Source organism: Rhinopithecus roxellana, chromosome 1 (genome assembly GCF_007565055.1).
Source record: "Rhinopithecus roxellana isolate Shanxi Qingling chromosome 1, ASM756505v1, whole genome shotgun sequence".
NCBI lineage: Eukaryota > Metazoa > Chordata > Mammalia > Primates > Cercopithecidae > Rhinopithecus > Rhinopithecus roxellana.
The window spans coordinates 41,402,968-41,420,993 of record NC_044549.1 but is presented as its reverse complement, the minus strand read 5'-3'; the positions used below and the strand labels follow the sequence as shown (position 1 = coordinate 41,420,993).

Below are 18,026 nucleotides of genomic sequence, written 5' to 3'. Positions count from 1 at the left end.
CATTTGTTGAGCATTTTCTCAGGCAGTACACTGTGGTGGGTCCGTGGGAAGCTGAAGTGTGCAAGGCTCTTACAGTCTACTTGAGATAAGCCATATGTGCATCAAATATTGACTAGGACTGTCTCTCATAGACTAAGGACCCAAAAGCCATTATTGGAAAGATCTTGTTTATGAAGAAAATAATAGGGCAAATGGAGAGTTGGATTACCATGAAGCTAATTAAGCTTTGATTTCAGACCTTTTATTTGCAAGGGCCTTGCAAGGCCATGTACCCAATTTGCATTTATAATTGCATATTCTTTTTCTTATAGAGCCCTCCCCAAACCATTTAAGCTTCAGGCCCCACAAAACCTGGGTCTGGCCCTGGTGCGTTAACCTTGAGATTGGGACTGATTGTGAATACATATAAGGAAGGGACACTTATAGCAGGGACTGCACACATGGAGTGCCCCCTCCCACGCACATCAGAACCACTGCTAGAAATCACCAGTCCCTCTCGTCTGTCCATAGCATGTGCAGGATGTACCAACATATTACTTTCCAGAAAAAACAATCAGAGAGACTTGAGCAAGGTCATGAGATATTCCAGCAAGATTTCAAGGTCCTGAAGCGGTTTTGCTCTTTCCCTCTGCTTTTCTCAGGCCTTTGCTACTGGGTTCCAGAAGAGCTGCCTGGGAGCAACCAGCATCTCACCCCATACGCCCCACTGCAGACCTCCCCCTGCTCTTCCCAGTTCTGCGAATTCCTTTGTCCCCAGCTCCATGGTTCTCTGTATATCTGAGGGGCCCTGGTGTTCCTGTGAAGTTTCCATGACTAATTCTGGCAAAGCAAAGAGAGCTTTTCTCACGTCAACAAAGCCACTCTGTCACAGAATAGTGGCAAGTGGAGCCAAAATTCCACCTTGGCATAAGTAGAGCTGTGCTTTTTTAAAAAAGTTGGAAAGAGGAAAAGTATGGAGGGGACAGAGCCGACCCACTTCATGTTAGTGAAATGATGGTATATTAAGCTGACAGTTTTATGGCTTTGCTTATAAGCTTCCTCCCCTGCCAAAGCACACTGTTCTTCCAGAAATTGTTTTACTTCAGAAGACTTCTTTTTAAACATTCAACGTGTGTTTTATGTTCAGACTTAATTCTGGTTGGCCCAGAGACTCAGATACACGATCACCTCTACTGGTGGTTTTGCAAATAACTTCCTTCTCCATTTGCTTGCAAAGGATCTTTTTTGATTGCAAAAATAATTTCCATTTTTTAAGACCTTGGATTCAAGACAACACCTTTCCTAGCTTTGATTTGTAAACAGGTAGAGTGGTTTAGTGGAAAGAGGCTTGAATTAAAGTCTGGAGACCTAGGGCCAGGCCTCAGCTCTACAACTGTGAGATCTTGGACCAGTCACATGTAGCTGTGAGCCTCAGTTTTGTTTTCACCATAGGATCTTAAATCTGGAAGGGCCTCACAGGTATCCCCTGCCTGCCTATCTAAAAAGAATAAAAAATTATAGTAAAAATTACAGATTAACCAAAATTGCTGTGCAAGTATGAAGTATCATTATTGCTATTTCAATGGCTGACCGTTGCTCAGATACTTTATACCTAGTAAAAAGTCGGGAATGTTCCCAGTCTGTCTTCTACCGAAGGGAGTTTGCAATGTGAAAATTAATGAGACCAAATCTCCAGAGCTTGGCTTGCAACACACGAAATGAAAACAACATGGAGACTAGTCAGGAAGATGATGCAGAAGGATAAAGCTAGAAATCTGATGTTTCTCCATTGCAGGCAGATATTTTGTTGATTTTTATCAATATGTCTGAGTGCCCACACTTCCAGAACACACCCTCTACCCCCACTCAAATCAATTACATTCTCACAGGTACATTTAGACTTATAGGTTCATACTTTGGTAATATTGGACCTGCCCATAACCTCATACTCCTAGAGAACATCCATGTGCCAATGTGGTCATCTATGCATACATGAAATCCTCATACTGGTTTGGGACCTCATTCCTAAAATCATTACAGTGGTAGAGCAAACAGTCCTATTTACAAGAACTGCATTGTACCTTGTGACCTCACCCTGTGCCAGCCCTTGGAACTGTCCCCCCTCCCCAAAGCTCACTGCCTTGATTGTACCCCTAGAGGGAACCCTGAGGCTCTGGAATCCGGCTGGCCTTTGTTCTGTTCCTGACTCAGCTCTCCCTAGTTATGTGGCCTCCATGCATCACAGAGCTTTCCTGACTCTCCAATGCCTCTGCATCTGTTACATGGGACTAAAAATACAGAGACCTGCACAGAGGTTGTGAGGACAGAGACATCTGCAGAGCCTCACTCAGCTGAAGGTGCTAAAATTAACATTGGCCTTGGGTCCTAGGCCCTTGTCATCCCCGACTAGATTACAGTCTTAAACCTGGCCAGTTTTCCTGCTTGCAGCCTCTCTCCATCCAGGCTGCCCTGCACTTTGAATCAGAATTTCAGAAAGGACCCAACACAAATTAACATTCCAAAGCACCATATCCATCATGTTACCTGCCCAATCCCAAACCTTCCAAGGTTCTCACTGCTCATAGTTGCTGTGGAGAGCCTCCCGTGTCAGCCATCGAGCGCCACCCCTTTCCCCACCATCACCTGTCACCCTGTTCATCTCCCCATTCCTCACCACAGCCCTCCCCACCAGGCAGCCATTACTCCAACCCATGAGCATGTTCAACCCCTCTCAAGGTGTTCTTTTCCCCCACTCCGAATCAGTCTCTCAGCAGATGGGTAAGACCACCCACCACCCTAAGCAACTTTCTAGGCACCTCAGGGATGCACCTGACACTCCCACTCCCAGAGAAGATGAGGCTTGGCGAAGGGTTTTCAATGGCACAAAAGCTATCTCTCTGGAGAAAATTTTCTTTATTGTTCATTTCTGCATTAAAGCATGCCTGTGAATGGGGATCACTGGGGAGGGCTATGAGGCTGCAGGTGAGACCTCCCCCACATTGGTAGATCCCCCTACCCGTATTTGTGGGGCAGCCACCCTATTCTTCCACCTCCTGCACCACTTCTGGCTCCAAGGACAGAGCTGGGTGGAGCTGCAGGAGCCAACACTGCGTTTCTGCATTGCGGCACTGGGCTGTGCAAGACAAAGAGAGAGATTGCCACCTATTGACAGACGTGTCACCTGCAAAGAGGCATGATTGTGTAACTAGTGGCTCCCCCCTTCCCTGTGTGCTCTTCAAACGGGCCTTTTGTTTTTTCTATTTAGTCAGTCCTTCTGTTCTCTATTATCACTGCAGTGCAAGGGAGGACCGGGAAAAACGGGACATGACAGCCCAAGGTGGTAGTGACAGCATCTCAGTGGGAAAGTTGTCTGAAAATAAATTGCCCATTGTAGTAATAGCCACTTTCAGTTGTGTGGCAGGCACTGTGCTGCCTGCAGTACATCCCATTTAATCCTCACAACAACCCTCTAAGAATCAGTACTCCCAGTTTTCACTTGAGGAAGCTGAGGTTTAAAAAGAGCACCTGGCCCAAGACCAGCAAGTAAGGAATAGAGGTGGGATGTGGGTAATTTAAATCTAAATCTCTGACGCACTCTTAACGCACATTCTCCCAACACTTGCTAATTATGCAACTCACACCCCCGTCATAATTTCCTTATGTCATCTGGATATGAAAATAAATCAAATATAAACTGCTTTCCCTTAGATTGGGCAGAATTCTAGCTCTGCCGCTTTCTAGTTATTTAAGGCTCAGCCCGCTTACCTGTGAAATGGAGCTAGTGATGTCTAACTTAGGGAGTTATTGAGGAGCTTAAATCACATATAATAAAAATAACTTAGTAGGATGCCAGGTATTTATAAATGGGAGTTTAGTTATCAGTGGTTGAAGATATGAGTTGGAATCCTAGCTCCTCTCATTTCTAGCTTTGGAACCTTGGGCAAGTTATCCGACCTTTCTGGTCTTCAATTTCCTCATCTATGGAATAGGGTTAATAATAATATACCTATTCTTGCAGGGTTTCCCTGTAAGATGAAATCATGTGTATGAAAACATTTTGTAAATCTTAATTGTACTATTCAACTATTATTAGTTGTTATAACTCAAAAGTTATGTTTCTTCAAATGGATTTTTGAGAACTATTCCTGAAAAATGACTTGATTGAATTCAATCTATTTTTGATACTTACTAAAAACACCAATATAAGTTAAAAGGAGGTTCCATACATGCCACAGGCTTTTCTGCAACAGCTCTATAAGGCATTCCCATGAATAACAGGTTTCATAGGCAGCTTGATTTACAGTTGGTACTTCCAAATGTATCTCACTGAATGTCCACAGGGCAGGGCTGGCATTTACCCCTACTTTATAGATGAGGACATGTGAGGCTTAAAGAATGAAAATTACTAGTTAAGGACAGAGACTAGTGAGTGGAGGTTTGTGGGTGTTTGCCTGTGGAGCTGTGTGCGGGTGTATTTGAGTGCAGGCATGTGTCTGAGCATGCTTTTTTATGCATTTGTGTGTCCATAACTCATGGGACACACCCACAGGGGGGTGCATATTTGTCTGTATCCCTTGGCTAAAGTGTCGTTTTTTGGGAGAGGAGAAGGTAAACATATCTGAGGATTTTTACAACTCGTCAGCAAAAACCTTTTCCTCTTCCTTTTTCGTGTTGCCTTACATTCTCAGGCAGTTTCCACAAGATGGCCCTGCCTGGAGAATATCCTTGATTTTTATCTCCACTCTCTGTTTAGGAAAACAACAGCTCTCCAATCCCCGCAGACTTCTGGGAATTACTTCCTCTTTCTTCCCCGCCTGCTAGCTTTCTTGAATTCGCCCTAGCAACATTCAAAAAAGAACTGGTTTATCCACAGCATGTGAACCAATGAAATGTGAGCATGAGAACGGCTTCTAGACCAATGGGAGCCCTGCATGACCAGCAAGCAGGCTTGGGACAGAAAATAATAACCTGGAGTTTGCAGAGCAGCCTCTGGGTGGCAGCATGGGTGGCAGCAGACTAGCTGTATTGGATACAGCACCTCAGCTCGAAAGCCTGTACTTTCTTTTTGCCTTTTTTGCCCTAATCTTGAATATAAAACATTCACCAACTATAAGAATTGTACTGTTACAAGACTTGTGGGTGTGAGGTCTCTGCATAATGTAGTAGACATGGCCTGGAGGGTGGACTGTTGGGTTCCATCCCTGCCTTACCACAGCCAGCCCGATGACCCCATTGTGCCTCCTGCAGTCTTTGTTGGTTTTGTCACAGCCAATGCTAGCCCAGTAGCCTTGGGCCTGGAGGTCTTTCATGATTTTGCCTGCCCAGCCAGTCAGGATGAGAAGCTGGGGAAATCACATTCTCCTTCATGTAACCACCACTACCCCTGGGTTGAGTGGTGAATGAGGTGGGGCTGGCTTTCTGCCGCCAGTGAATGGGAGGGAAGGGATGAGCCACCAACAGATCAGTGCCTATCAATACCCCCACATTCTCAGGTGCATACACTGAGACCATTCCCTGCCTTGTCAGTTGTGCTGCACATGTCTGAACAGGGAAATGCCTGACTAGCAAATGATTTGAGAATAGTTCTGCTATCAGGCAGTTTAGCCCTCTTAATCTTGAAGCCAGTGGCAGACATGGTCAGAGGCTAAATGGGACCGTAGCAAATATAGCGAATCCACGTTTCCAATGGTTTAGCCATCCTTCTTTTTGCCCTTTGAGATGATAATGCCTTGAACACCATTCAGTCAGGTTTGGGTCCTTCAGATAGTCATAGTTCTCTACAATGTTTCCATTTCTGCCTGACTTACTCCTCTCATCCTTTAAGAAGCAGTTAAGGCCTAGTATCTTCAGAAAGTATCCTCTAAAAAATTCTCCCCCTCCCCCTCCCCTTCCCTTCCAGCTCCCTGGTGATCCTGTTCTTGCACTTCCTGTGTTGTTTTCCAAATGTCTCTTTCTTTGTGAGTTTCCTCTGAGAGTCATGGAGCTTCCTGAGGACAGGATCTGTCCTTTGTATCTCCATCCCTTAGTGTAGTGTTGGCATAAGATAGGTGCTTAATAAGCATTTTTATGAGAAAGGAAGCATGCAAGAAAGGAACTCTTGCTCTTTGAGAAACATATTAGGGACTCAGAAGTACCTGAACCTGGGCTGAAGCAGTGTCTGGGAGTAGGGCACTCGCTGTTGGAGGCAACGTCTAGCTGTTTAAGACCCAACATCTAGCTGTTTAAGATCATGAGCCATGACTCTAGAGCAAAGCCCAAGCCTGAAAGATAATCTCATTATGAGCTTATCCCTTAATGGGTTCATCTCAGTCACATGGTTTCTTTTATGATTGTGTGTTTTAGGAAGAGCTAAGGAGCAAATCCAAGATCTGTGCCAATGTGTTTTGTGGAGCTGGCCGGGAATGTGCAGTCACAGAGAAAGGGGAACCCACCTGTCTCTGCATTGAGGTAAGTCCTAATGTCAGGAGCCAGAGGACAGTGGCCAAGGCCTATGTGGCTACCTTGCGGAGCCACCCATCAGCAGGCAGTGCCAATGATTTCAGTCTCTTTATAAAAGCATACCTCATCCCTCTGAGAAACATGGAATTTTTATGCCAGGTTCCTGATTTTTAATACATGGATTTTTTTAAAAATTTAGCTTTATAAGATTTTTTTAATTAAAAAATAAGAATTGTTTTATATAAGTCAAATAGTACAGACATTTACACAGACATAAAATTATAATCTTCCCCCATAACCCTTCAATCCCTTAGTCTGAAGTAACCGGTGTTAACAATTTGGTACATATTGTTCCACATGTTTTTCTTTTCTATGTTACTATAAGCATTAGGGTTTATATACTACTGTAGACATAATGGTTCCCCCTATTTTATGCAAAAATGGGATCATGATATAGATATATACAGTTTGTATTCTTTACTCATTATCAGGGACAACACTCTAGATCAACACATGTAGTTTTAATTCATTTAACTCATTGTAGTGGCATAATATTTAGGAATATAAAAGAACTAGATTTATTCTATCATTTTCCCATAAATGGACATTCAGTTGGTTCTATGGGTTGTTTACCACTATAACCAATAACATCCTTGTGCAAATACCCTTACATGCTACTGCCTTTATTTCTGTAGCATTGATTGACACCAGAGCTTGCTAGGTCAAAGGATATGCAAATTTTTAAAAACAGTAGATGAGGTGCAGGTTTTTTTTGATGTTTAAAAAACAAAGAGAGCCTTTGATAAATACTTCTTCTGTAGGCTGGATTCTGACAAGTTCTGCCACCAAAGTGAACATAAATACCCTGGACATTCTCTTTTCTGTCAAACCAACTCATAGCCTGGAAACACGTCTTTCTGCAAATTAAATACAACCAATTTAGTCCCCAGGTTAAGGATCCTGATTTGTTGCCCCAGAAAGGAAATTTTCTAACTCAGAAACCTAAAAGCCAGATCCTGCTGGGGATCCGTTAGCTCTGGGAGGTCCTCACTGGCAGTGTACCTGGCCACAGTGTGGTGGTGGCATAAGCCTGGACTTAGGATCTGGAAACCTTATCCTAAAAATTGTACAACTAGATGTGGGTGAGCTGAAACCAAACCTAAGGTCTCAGGAGATGCTGTGAAGACGGAGACCACATTTGGTTTTGTCCATTTCCCAACACATAGTGAGCACTCCATAATAAATATTGGTTCACTGAAATTTGTATTTTTGGTGTCGTCAACTAAAATTGGAGAGGTTGGGCTGCTATCCACTTCCAGTGCTCTGTGCTTCTTTTTACCATCTGCTCTTTCTTGTTTCACTTCCTTTCTTTATTGGATCTGAGCTAAACTTGCTTCCCACTTCTCCTCTTTAAAAACCATAGAAGTCCAAAGAAACTGAGCTTGCCTGTGATCTTGGCACCTTCAGCAGCCAAAGCATAAGCTAGTTTCCAAATGAACTTTGTTCCATTTCCCTGTCCATAATGATTCTCTGTAGTACTTCACAAAGACCCAGGCAACCTTACTCCTAGCTTCACAACAAAGGCTTGAGATTAGGAGGAAAACAAAGTGGCCCCGCAGTAGTATATAAAGCAAGAGATCCTTATAATTAGACTGTGGAAGAATTGGAGTGTGTGTGTGTGTGTGTATGTGGTTGCCTGCCTGCCTGTCAGTCTCTCCACATTCCCAGCTCTCAGCTCTGGCTGTTTTGTGTCATTGAATGTTGGAATATTAAGGGATCTTAGATCTTCTGAGACATAAAATGACTTTTTCCAAAGTGACAGAGAATTCAAATTTCTGATTTTTCATAGAACGCCCTTTCTGCTAATTCGATGTGGTGAGGCAGTTGTCTTTGTTTGTTTGAGCAGCTATAACAAAATATCTGAGATTGGGTAAATAATAAATAAAAAGAATTTAATTCTCACAGTTTTGGAGGCTGGGAAGTCCAAGATTGAGGCGCAGGCAGATTTGATGTCTGGTGAGGGCCTGGTCTCTAACTTCCAAGATGACCTTGAATGTGGCATCCTCACATGGCAGAAGGCAGAAGGACCAAAGGGCCAAATGCTGTAGGGAGACTGTTATATTCACTTCTTAACCTCATTCACAAGGGAGGAGTCCTCATGACCTAATCACCTCCTAAAGGCCTCACCTCTTAATAGTTTTGCATTGTGGATTAAGTAGCAACATGAATTTTGGAGGGATCACAAACATTCAAACCATAGAGGGTGTCTCTTCACTGAATAGAAGAGATGACCCTGGACGAGGATAGGCACTAAGGGCCATAGGCAGCTGAGACAGGGTCAGTTGGCCAGAACTGTGACTGCCTGTGCCCTGGTAGGATGGAAGCACCATCTCTGCTGGTGGAGAGTCCCCTTACAAAATGACTCTGTGTATGTGTGTGTGTCTATGTGTCGATATCCATAACTGCACAAACATTCTCTTTTGGGTCTGTTTCAGCAATGCAAACCTCACAAGAGGCCTGTATGTGGCAGTAATGGCAAGACCTACCTCAACCACTGTGAACTGCATCGAGATGCCTGCCTCACTGGATCCAAAATCCAGGTTGATTACGATGGACACTGCAAAGGTAAGGTGTGTTCTCACCACTGCAAGGCAGCTTCAGCCATGGGAGCCGAGGAACAGAGCAGTGTGACCTGGCTGACCACATGGTCTTTCTACCATGACCACAGCCTCTCAGAGCTGTGGAAAGCACCCAGTTGATTGGAGTTGCATCCTCTTGTCACTCATGAGCCTGCTGGGTTTGCCCTGGATGGCCCAGGCCTCTTCCCAGGGTTTGCTGTATCAGATCCTCAGGGAGGTGTTCAGCACTGTCTACAGCTGGGTAGTAAATACGGTGGACCCCATCAGTAATCAGTAACAATAATGAAGTTCCTTAAATGAATTATGTACCTTCTTAGAAAGCATGTAAGTTTCACTTTCCCCATGCTTTTTAATTTGGACACCTCTCAGTATTGTTTCCTCTATTTTGTGCTGAAGCCATTGCCATTAGAATAAGAAGGAAGTCCCACACTTGTTGCTAATTAGATACCAGCCCCCTGCCAAGCCATAGCCCTGCCCAGCCCCTCTCAGTCTTGCTCTTCCTTGAAGAAACAAGAAGCTGTTACCCAGGTGATTGTCTCCACTCCATTCCCTGTCCAGAATGATTCTCCATTTGAATTCTCAACAGGAGGAGGTGTGAGGCCAGAAGGGTAACTCAGTGGCCCTAAATTGTCAGACAAAGCAGGAAACAAGATCCTCATACCTGGGCCCTAGAAGAAGGAAAGAATTCAAGACAAAATGATGAAAAGGTTACAAATAGTCCTCTACGTGTGGAGCAGTTGTAATCCTAGAAATACAGAAAAATTTTCTTTTTTCCTTCACTTTGCATTATACATTTTCTCTTTTTGTCTTGCAGAGAAGAAATCCGTAAGTCCATCTGCCAGCCCAGGTGAGTGCCTATTTTTTCTACTGTGTGCATCACAGGGAGGACATTCTTTTCATGATAGAAATGTTGTGTTCCACAATCCCTGCCAAGCTTATAAGATCTTCTGTGCATCAGAATTGTGTCCCAGAACTGGCCACTCCTCAACACAACTCAGAAAAGCTGCAAAACTACATTTGTGTGTGTGTGTGTGTGTGTGTTTGCCAATTGAAGCAGCTGGTTGGGTCAGAATGTTGGCTGTGTTTTCCCATTTTTCCTGAGTAGTGAGTGAACTGCATGAACAGGACAGTCACTGAGTTTGTTTTTCAACATCCTGTAAGACATGCTCATGTTATGGGACTAGCAAATAGAAGGCATAACTCTTTTTGAAAGGGGATAACTGGAAGTGCCAGTAAGACTTCTGTGGTTTTCTATTAGTGATCACTAAAATTTTATCATGATTTATAGTTACAGAACTTTTTTGCGCATACTTTCCTTAGATTCTCATAGTAGCCTCTGTGAAGTAGATCGTACTGTAATTACCATATAGATGAGGAAATTGAGGCTCAAAGAGGCTAAGTGAGTTTTCTGTATCACACAGCTGGTAATTGGCAGACTGGGGAAGGACTCCCAGATTTTCATTCCCCTGGCCCAGTGCCCTTTTCACCCGCAACGTGTTGTCTTCCAGGAATTCTCTTCTGCCAAAGCTTTCTCTCCTCTGCTTCCCCATCCACTCAACTCTCAGCACCCCCTGTTATTTCCAGTGGACAACAGCTGTCCAGAGCAGGGCTTCGACATGGCCCTTGATGGGCTTCACATTCTCTTGTTCCTAATAAAGGACGATGTAGGTGGTATACAGTTGTAAGTAGGGGAAAGTTTGGATGGACCTAGTTGGTGAGAAAGGGAGAAACTGGAGAAAATCAGAAATCTAATGGCATAAAAAACTGTAATATTCTCATTTATTCATGTATTATTTCAGCTCATCTTTGAGTCAAGAGAGCTGCTTTATTGATTTTTTCCCCTTCAGCTTCCTAAAGTTAATGAAAGTATCCTTTATTTTTCTGCTCTAGTTATTTCTCACATAAGCAGCAAAATCCCTCTGTTTCAATATTCTCAATCTTTACAAATATTTTAGAGATGGGAGCTTGAATCCTGGGCTAGACTTTTTCCAGTTGTTTACCCTGGATGTGCTAATCCTGTCTCCGTGGGCACCGATCCTCCCACACAGTGGGTACCAGATATCACTGGGGTCCTCCTCTGACTGCTCCAGCTGACATCCTCCACTTTCCTGCAGTTGTTTGCTATCAGTCCAACCGTGATGAGCTCCGACGTCGCATCATCCAGTGGCTGGAAGCTGAGATCATTCCAGATGGCTGGTTCTCTAAAGGCAGCAACTACAGTGAAATCCTAGACAAGTATTTTAAGGTAATCCAGAGGTAGGAGGAAGACTATTCAGGCCCATAGAAAGGGAAGCTTCCTTCTCCCATTGCCTGATCACATCTTCCCAGACCACAGGAAATGTAAACCTGCATAGACTCCCTGAGTTTCCTCATCATAGGTCATTGTTGAAGCCGTGAAAGTTGCCTTCTGACCAGCCTTATTAGTGGGAGTAAGCAGTGGAGTCTTTGGGATCTAACACACATGTGCTGCTGCCTTCAGGCAGTTAAAGCCACAAAGGTCTTGGAGAACCTGTCAGTTAGGGCCCAGCTCTGTCCCCTACTCCCCATGACACCTTATGAAGCTGGCTGTTAATACAAAATACCCTCTGATTGCACCCAGACCAGGACCACTTCAGCCTCTTTCCTGCCTAGTTTGACATTTCTCTAAGTCATTAACTTGACTGCCCATGGCCTGGAGAGATTCTTTATCTGAGAAGAATCAATGGACTGGCATTTCATGGGTCCAGAGATTCTTCCTGAACGTAGATATTGCTGTACCCTATCATAATTAGTTGAAGAGACAGAGTGTTCCACTTGGGAGCAGGAGAGATGCTATTTTCACAAAGAGAAATGAAGGAGGTTATAATATTTAGTGATGGCTCGGGCTTTCATGGCATGCAGATCTCTCACAGAACTTAAGAGTTATAAGCAGCAATTAAGGGCATTCTTACAGCTGATTGACAAGAACACAGACACACAGGCACATCGCACTCAGAATATCACACTCAGAAGCACAGAGAAAGACACACTCAAACTCAAACATGTCAGACATGCACACACACACACCATATACAGAGACTCACATGCCACAGAGAGACACATCTACACACAGACATATTCAGATACCCACATTTCCATGCAAGCACCAAAGCCCTCTTCACTTACGGACATCTAGGTAGATGCCCCAGCCATCTACTCCCTCACATGCCTCCAGGGCCCAACCCAGCCGGGACTTGAGAGCAACTTCAGACACATGAGGGACTTTTTGGCCGCTCTGAGGTCACCTAATGTGGCCAATGCCAGTCTAGTCTGTGGATTTCACTTTCTAACTGACACTGTAGAACCCACAGATGAAGAAATACTAGGTTGGCTTCAAATGGATATTTGGTTAAGACTTCACTTATGTTATTATTTTTACATAGAGATTTCTCTCCTCTATGGCAGATATTAAATCTCTGGATTCCAAGTTTTTGAGATCATACCCAGATGAAAAAGCACAGCCTTTCTTGCTCTGTCCTCTGTCTCAACCACTCCCACATGACAGAGCCCTTAGGGCAAGAATGGTTCCTCTTCTACAGAAAAACACATAATAGTGCTGAGCCAGGACACTTGGACAGGGACAAAAAGTAATGTAAAGAAAGTGACTGTTCAAAAGCTGAGTGAATGGCAAAGTAGCTGCAGGGCCTGCTGTGAGCAGTGACTTTGCCCTACAATTACAGCATAGGAGGTGTGGGGCCCAGGACACTCCTTTCCAAGGGCCACTTGGGACCCTGTAACCATTCTTCAGTGGCCCTTCGATGGCACTCTGCCTCGGGCATCACTGACATCTGCTGTTAGATTTGATTCCCAAGAACCTAGACCACATTCCCCTCAACACATCTCCATCTCCTCCAGCAGTAACTCACTTTTACAGGCTCCCTTCTGAAAGCTGTAAGGCCCTTTGAGAAAGTAGCTCTTCTCTAGGGCATTCTCACACCCAAGCATCTAAGAAAGCTTGATCATGACTGACAGACAGAAAAATCCCCTCTTCCCAGACACTCTGGCAGTGTCTTACAGGAGAAAACAGGTTTAATTTTCTACTTTTTGATGATTATCAGAGTCTTATGTGCTGCTGTCTTCAACAGGAGACTGCCTCCTCCTAGGTCAGCAGCTGCCTGTTGGTGAGAGGTCTTATATCTCAAAGAGACTGTTCTGAACCAATGAATTTCTCCCCAGCCCAGCTGGCATTTCTTACATCAAAATTAGTCAAAAGCCAAATTGAGTTAGAATTTGAATAAGGGCAAAATCTGACTTTCACCATAACCAGTGATATAGTCACCATTTCTTAGGTGAAAGCATAACAGAATGAAGAAAGACCCAAGTGGAAAGAGCCTTCCATGCTCTTGGAATTTGGAATCTAATCCATTCCTAATTTCATCTGGGTATGATCTCAATCCCTGTGGCTCCTGATGGCCAGGGCTGACACCTGAGCCAGCCTTCTTATCTCCTTTACCCTGTCATCACAGCCCACACAGCCCCAGCTGCTGTGCACAAGCAGGTGCCTGTCTCAGCCCATCTCCTCTGAAGAGTCTCCAAACTTAAATTGATGAGCCCCAAGCACAGATCTCATGACATACATCTTTTCTGCCTTTCCACAGCCCTACAGTTAGATAGAAGAAAAGTTTTGTTATCTCAAATGCAGGTTGAGCATTCCTAATCCAAAAATTTGAAATCTGAAACTTTTTGAGCACCAACATGATGCCGTAAGTGGAAAATTTCACACCTGAATTCATGTGATGGGTAGCATTCAAAATAGTCAAAACTTTGTTTCATGCACAAAATTATTTAAACTATTATATAAAAATTACCTTCAGGCTAGGTGTGTAAGGTATATAGGAAACAGAAATGAATTTCATGTTTACATTTGAATCCCATCCCCAAGATATCTCATTATACATATTTAAACTTCCCAAAATCTGAAATCTGAAATACTTCTGGTCCCAAGCATCTCAGATAAGGGATACTCAACCTGTATAGAGCTGGGGAAACAGGCACAGAGAGATACTAGGTCTTTGTAACTGACTGACTGAAGAGAGGCTGAATGAATTAGGTTGGTTCATGGTCCATGATTAGGACCTCACAGGCAGACCCCCCAGGCATTCCAGGCTATTTTGGGGCAGGCACCAGAATTCTGTGTTCCTGTGGATTCTATATCCAGCTCTGGCCTGGGGAGTTGAGCCCTGGGCCCTCAGGAGTTGAGAAAGCACATGGGCTGAACCTTCCCCCAGCTGCAGGCCTGATTCTAGTCCTACCGAAGTGTGTGTACACAGCACTGCCTTTTGAGAGCTGCCTGGACTGTGGTTGCCAGGTTCATGGTGCCCACTTGGGCCATGTGGCACTGGGTCTGTAGCTAGTGCTGGACAGTTCCCTTCCCTACACTCATTCCATCATCAGGCCCTGATGACACTGGGGTCTTTGAGGGTTGCTCCCATTTGCCCAGTACATGCAGCATTTGAACTCAAGAAAGTCCTGTGCTACTAACAGTGGCTCCTAGCTAAACTTATTTAATTATTTTCGATTACTTAATCAAGACCTCACAAGGTAAACACTTAGGGAAGTTTCGTCAGGGAAAATTGTATAGTGAATAAAGGACATCAGAGACCCGTTCCTGGGAATTAGGACAAGAATGGTAAGTACGTACTAAGCATAGGCCTAATAGTTGTTTCATGCACACCTTCATTATCCAACATTAGAGTGGAACACCTGTGACACGTGGCAGTCAGGAGAGAGTTGCTAGCTACATCTTGCCCTTCTATCTAGAAATTTGGATAGATGTTTCTTCCAGAATCCCTTGCACCATCTGGGGAGCCATCTTGAAAGTAACATGGGGAAGCTAATCCTTTCCCAGGGCAGCAGCATGAGGCAGCCTAGGGAAAGGATTTGGGAGGGAAGGGGAAAATGCTATTGAAACTCGTTAGGAGAGCAGCAGTGTGCAACTTGGAATTTGATCAGTCTTGATTTTGACACCCTCCTGCACCTAGTGCCTAGGTGTCTTAAATGGTCCCAGATGGCTGAGGTCTCAGTTTAGCATCTTGCCATAGAGAACAGTGTGTGAGCTCACTGCACCCCCCACTTTGTGCTCGTGGGATGCCAGCTGGGTCATGAGGACAGCCTGAGCTGGGTGATCTGAGGACCTGTGCACACATCTGCAGTGGGGCCCACAGGGCAGAGGAGCAGGAACTTTGCATGATGACCCCTGTCTGTAGCTTATTGCTTTGAGGCCTTTGCCTGAGTTCTCACTGATGTGATCAGTTACGGGCACCAAGGTGAAAGTTAAGCACCGAGAACAGGACAAGGAGGCTGGAATCAAGCAACAAGAAATGATCTTATAAGTCCGAAGTGAGCTCAGAGGGTTATCTGCATTGCTGTTCCTGAGCAGGTCATTAGAAACATGTTCTGGGACCTGCTACAAAGATTCTGATTCACAGCTTGCAACTTTAAACTCTTGTTACATGTTCCTCAGGGTTTGAGAACATGATGTGGAGGTTGGTCTGTACCCAAAGGTATAGTCAAAAGTGTCTACAGGGCAGTGTCAGGGATAGGGCCACACAGCGTGTTCAGGTTGCCTCCCCAAGCACTTTTCCTCTTTCATCTTGGGCACAGGTACCTTCTCTGCATGTCCCACGGATTAGAGCATTTGTTGCCATGACCCTCTGAGGCTAGGGCAGGGTTGGAATGTATTAAGGTTGGAATGTATTAAGAATAAGATGAATCAGAGGCGGGTCAGCTGAGTGGAGCAATGATGGAACAGGGGTTCTGCAAAACATTCCTGAATGATCTCATCATGCCCTTTCTAGAACTTTGATAATGGTGACTCTCGCCTGGACTCCAGTGAATTCCTGAAGTTTGTGGAACAGAATGAAACTGCCATCAATATTACCACGTATCCAGACCAGGAGAACAACAAGTTGCTTAGGTGAGAAGAACAAGGGGTCAGAGAATGATCCACAAGGGAAGACCGCCTAGGAGAGGGGACTTAAACCCTTTCCCATCTGCAAAAGAGCCATCAGTGAGAGAATGTCATGTAAAAAGCAAAATGAGAATTCTGTCCTATTCTATTCTATGAAAGAATTAATATATTGAGTACCACTGATATCTAATCAAATAGTTATTGTTTTTGGTCAGAACTTGCAAGGAATAGAAGAATATAATTTTAAAATAAATTGCCAAGGGCACATCAGGGCAAGTTGTTTCTGAATGTTGTGGGTGATGTTTTACTGATTAATTTTCTGAAGGAATTAATTAATGTATTATTTAACTGTAGGTCCAAAATAGCTTTGTTCTGATTTTTAGATAATTAGTGCTATTTCATGTCGATTGCCCTGACTGTTACAGATATATGCCCGTCTACTTTTATGGTATTATTCCAGAATAAATATTCTTAACTAATCGCTAAGAAACTTTTGATGTGGTTTCAGCATCAGTAAGAATTAAAAATAGGAAAAGCATCTCTTTTTTTCAAAAGAAGTACATTGCACAGTTTCTAGAAGGATTCATCTTTAATAATAGTCTATGACCTTAAAGTATAGGTTCTGTAAAGTATAGGTGTTACAATTTCAACGTTTGAGCCTCATGATATCCCAGTGAAGGAGGGCTTCTTGACCTCCTTTTACGGATGGGAAGACAGGCTCAGAAAAGTTGAATAACTAGCTCAAGTTGATTTGAGTAGTAAGTGATTGAGCCAGGCCTCAAATCCAGCCCAAGGAAGAAGTAATGGAGCTGAGTTCTAAAAGCTTTTCTGAAAATCTCTTTCTAGAATGATGATAATGGTGATTCTTGCTTGAACTTCATATTCTTTCAAATCCTATATTCTTTTCATATCATCTGTCATCTCTTCTGTTTTGATTTTCCTAGTTTGGTTGACTTGACGTGTATATACCATGGGGAAGGGCAATTACTAGTGGAAGGTGTGCAGGCAGTGAAAACATTTGTCAATCAAAGTAGACAAAACCATTCACGAAACTTTAGTCATCTTAAGGGGAACATTTGAACAGCTGGAGTGATCTGACATTCAGTATAACAAACTAAAGGTTAGATGCCTGCACTGGTGAGGATGGATAATAGTTGTGTTGGGTCAGTGTAGAGAGAGGCTGTTTCAGTTAGCAGTCATCTTCTTGGCCTCCTATGGAAGCCCTGGGTGTATGTGGTCCTGATGCTTACTTCCCGTCTTCTGAGTGAAGCTGAGGTCTTGCTAACACATTTATCCTGTGTTTTGTTTCAGGGGACTCTGTGTTGATGCTCTCATTGAACTGTCTGATGAAAATGCTGATTGGAAACTCAGCTTCCAAGAGTTTCTCAAGTGCCTCAACCCATCTTTCAACCCTCCTGAGAAGAGTATGCCTAACCTAAGAAATAGAGAGCTGTAGGAAATGGAGGCATTTTGTAGGAGCCAAGATAGAGAGGATTGGTGGAACTCTCCAGAGCTAGCTGAGAAAATGCCCTCCCATGATTCTAAACTGGGCCCCAGCCCATTATTCCCATGGTGAAGTTAGGACCCCACATTCTTTAGGTTGATGGTGGCATTTGCTCAGATACAGTGCTTCTGAGCAACAGGCAGGTCTTGTCTGGGAAAAAAGGGTAAGGTGCACAGACTGTAGCAAAGATGCCCTGTTCCACTCTCACAACTAAACTGTTGCCCCACATTTCTGGCCCAACAGAGTGTGCCCTGGAGGATGAAACGTATGCAGATGGAGCTGAGACTGAGGTGGACTGTAACCGCTGTGTCTGTGCCTGTGGAAACTGGGTCTGTACAGCCATGACCTGTGACGGTGAGCTGTGCTTCAGACAGAAAGAAAAAACAGCAAGGAGAGAGCTTCGTGAAATCAGCATGAGAGAAGTTGGGGTGGGGATGATGGAGAAGAGGGTGGTGGCTGGGAGCAAGGAACCCAGGGAGCAGCTGGCAGACCCACACCTGTAAGGTTGGAGCCCCAAATGGGGAGCTTTGGGGGCAGA

The 18,026-nt window shown here is 44.1% G+C and overlaps 1 protein-coding gene across 1 annotated transcript in view; it reads left to right on the top strand.

Annotated features, from left to right (window-relative positions):
• The window catches only part of FSTL1 (follistatin like 1), a 55,618-nt gene that overhangs the window by 28,996 nt on the left and 8,596 nt on the right, over positions 1-18,026 (top strand). The window contains exons 3-9 of the mRNA XM_010387087.2: positions 6,322-6,426; positions 8,913-9,042; positions 9,871-9,903; positions 11,171-11,301; positions 15,872-15,990; positions 17,296-17,408; positions 17,732-17,842. Coding sequence (XP_010385389.1) covers positions 6,322-6,426; positions 8,913-9,042; positions 9,871-9,903; positions 11,171-11,301; positions 15,872-15,990; positions 17,296-17,408; positions 17,732-17,842 — 742 coding nt within the window. The remainder of the gene's footprint in view (positions 1-6,321; positions 6,427-8,912; positions 9,043-9,870; positions 9,904-11,170; positions 11,302-15,871; positions 15,991-17,295; positions 17,409-17,731; positions 17,843-18,026) is intronic.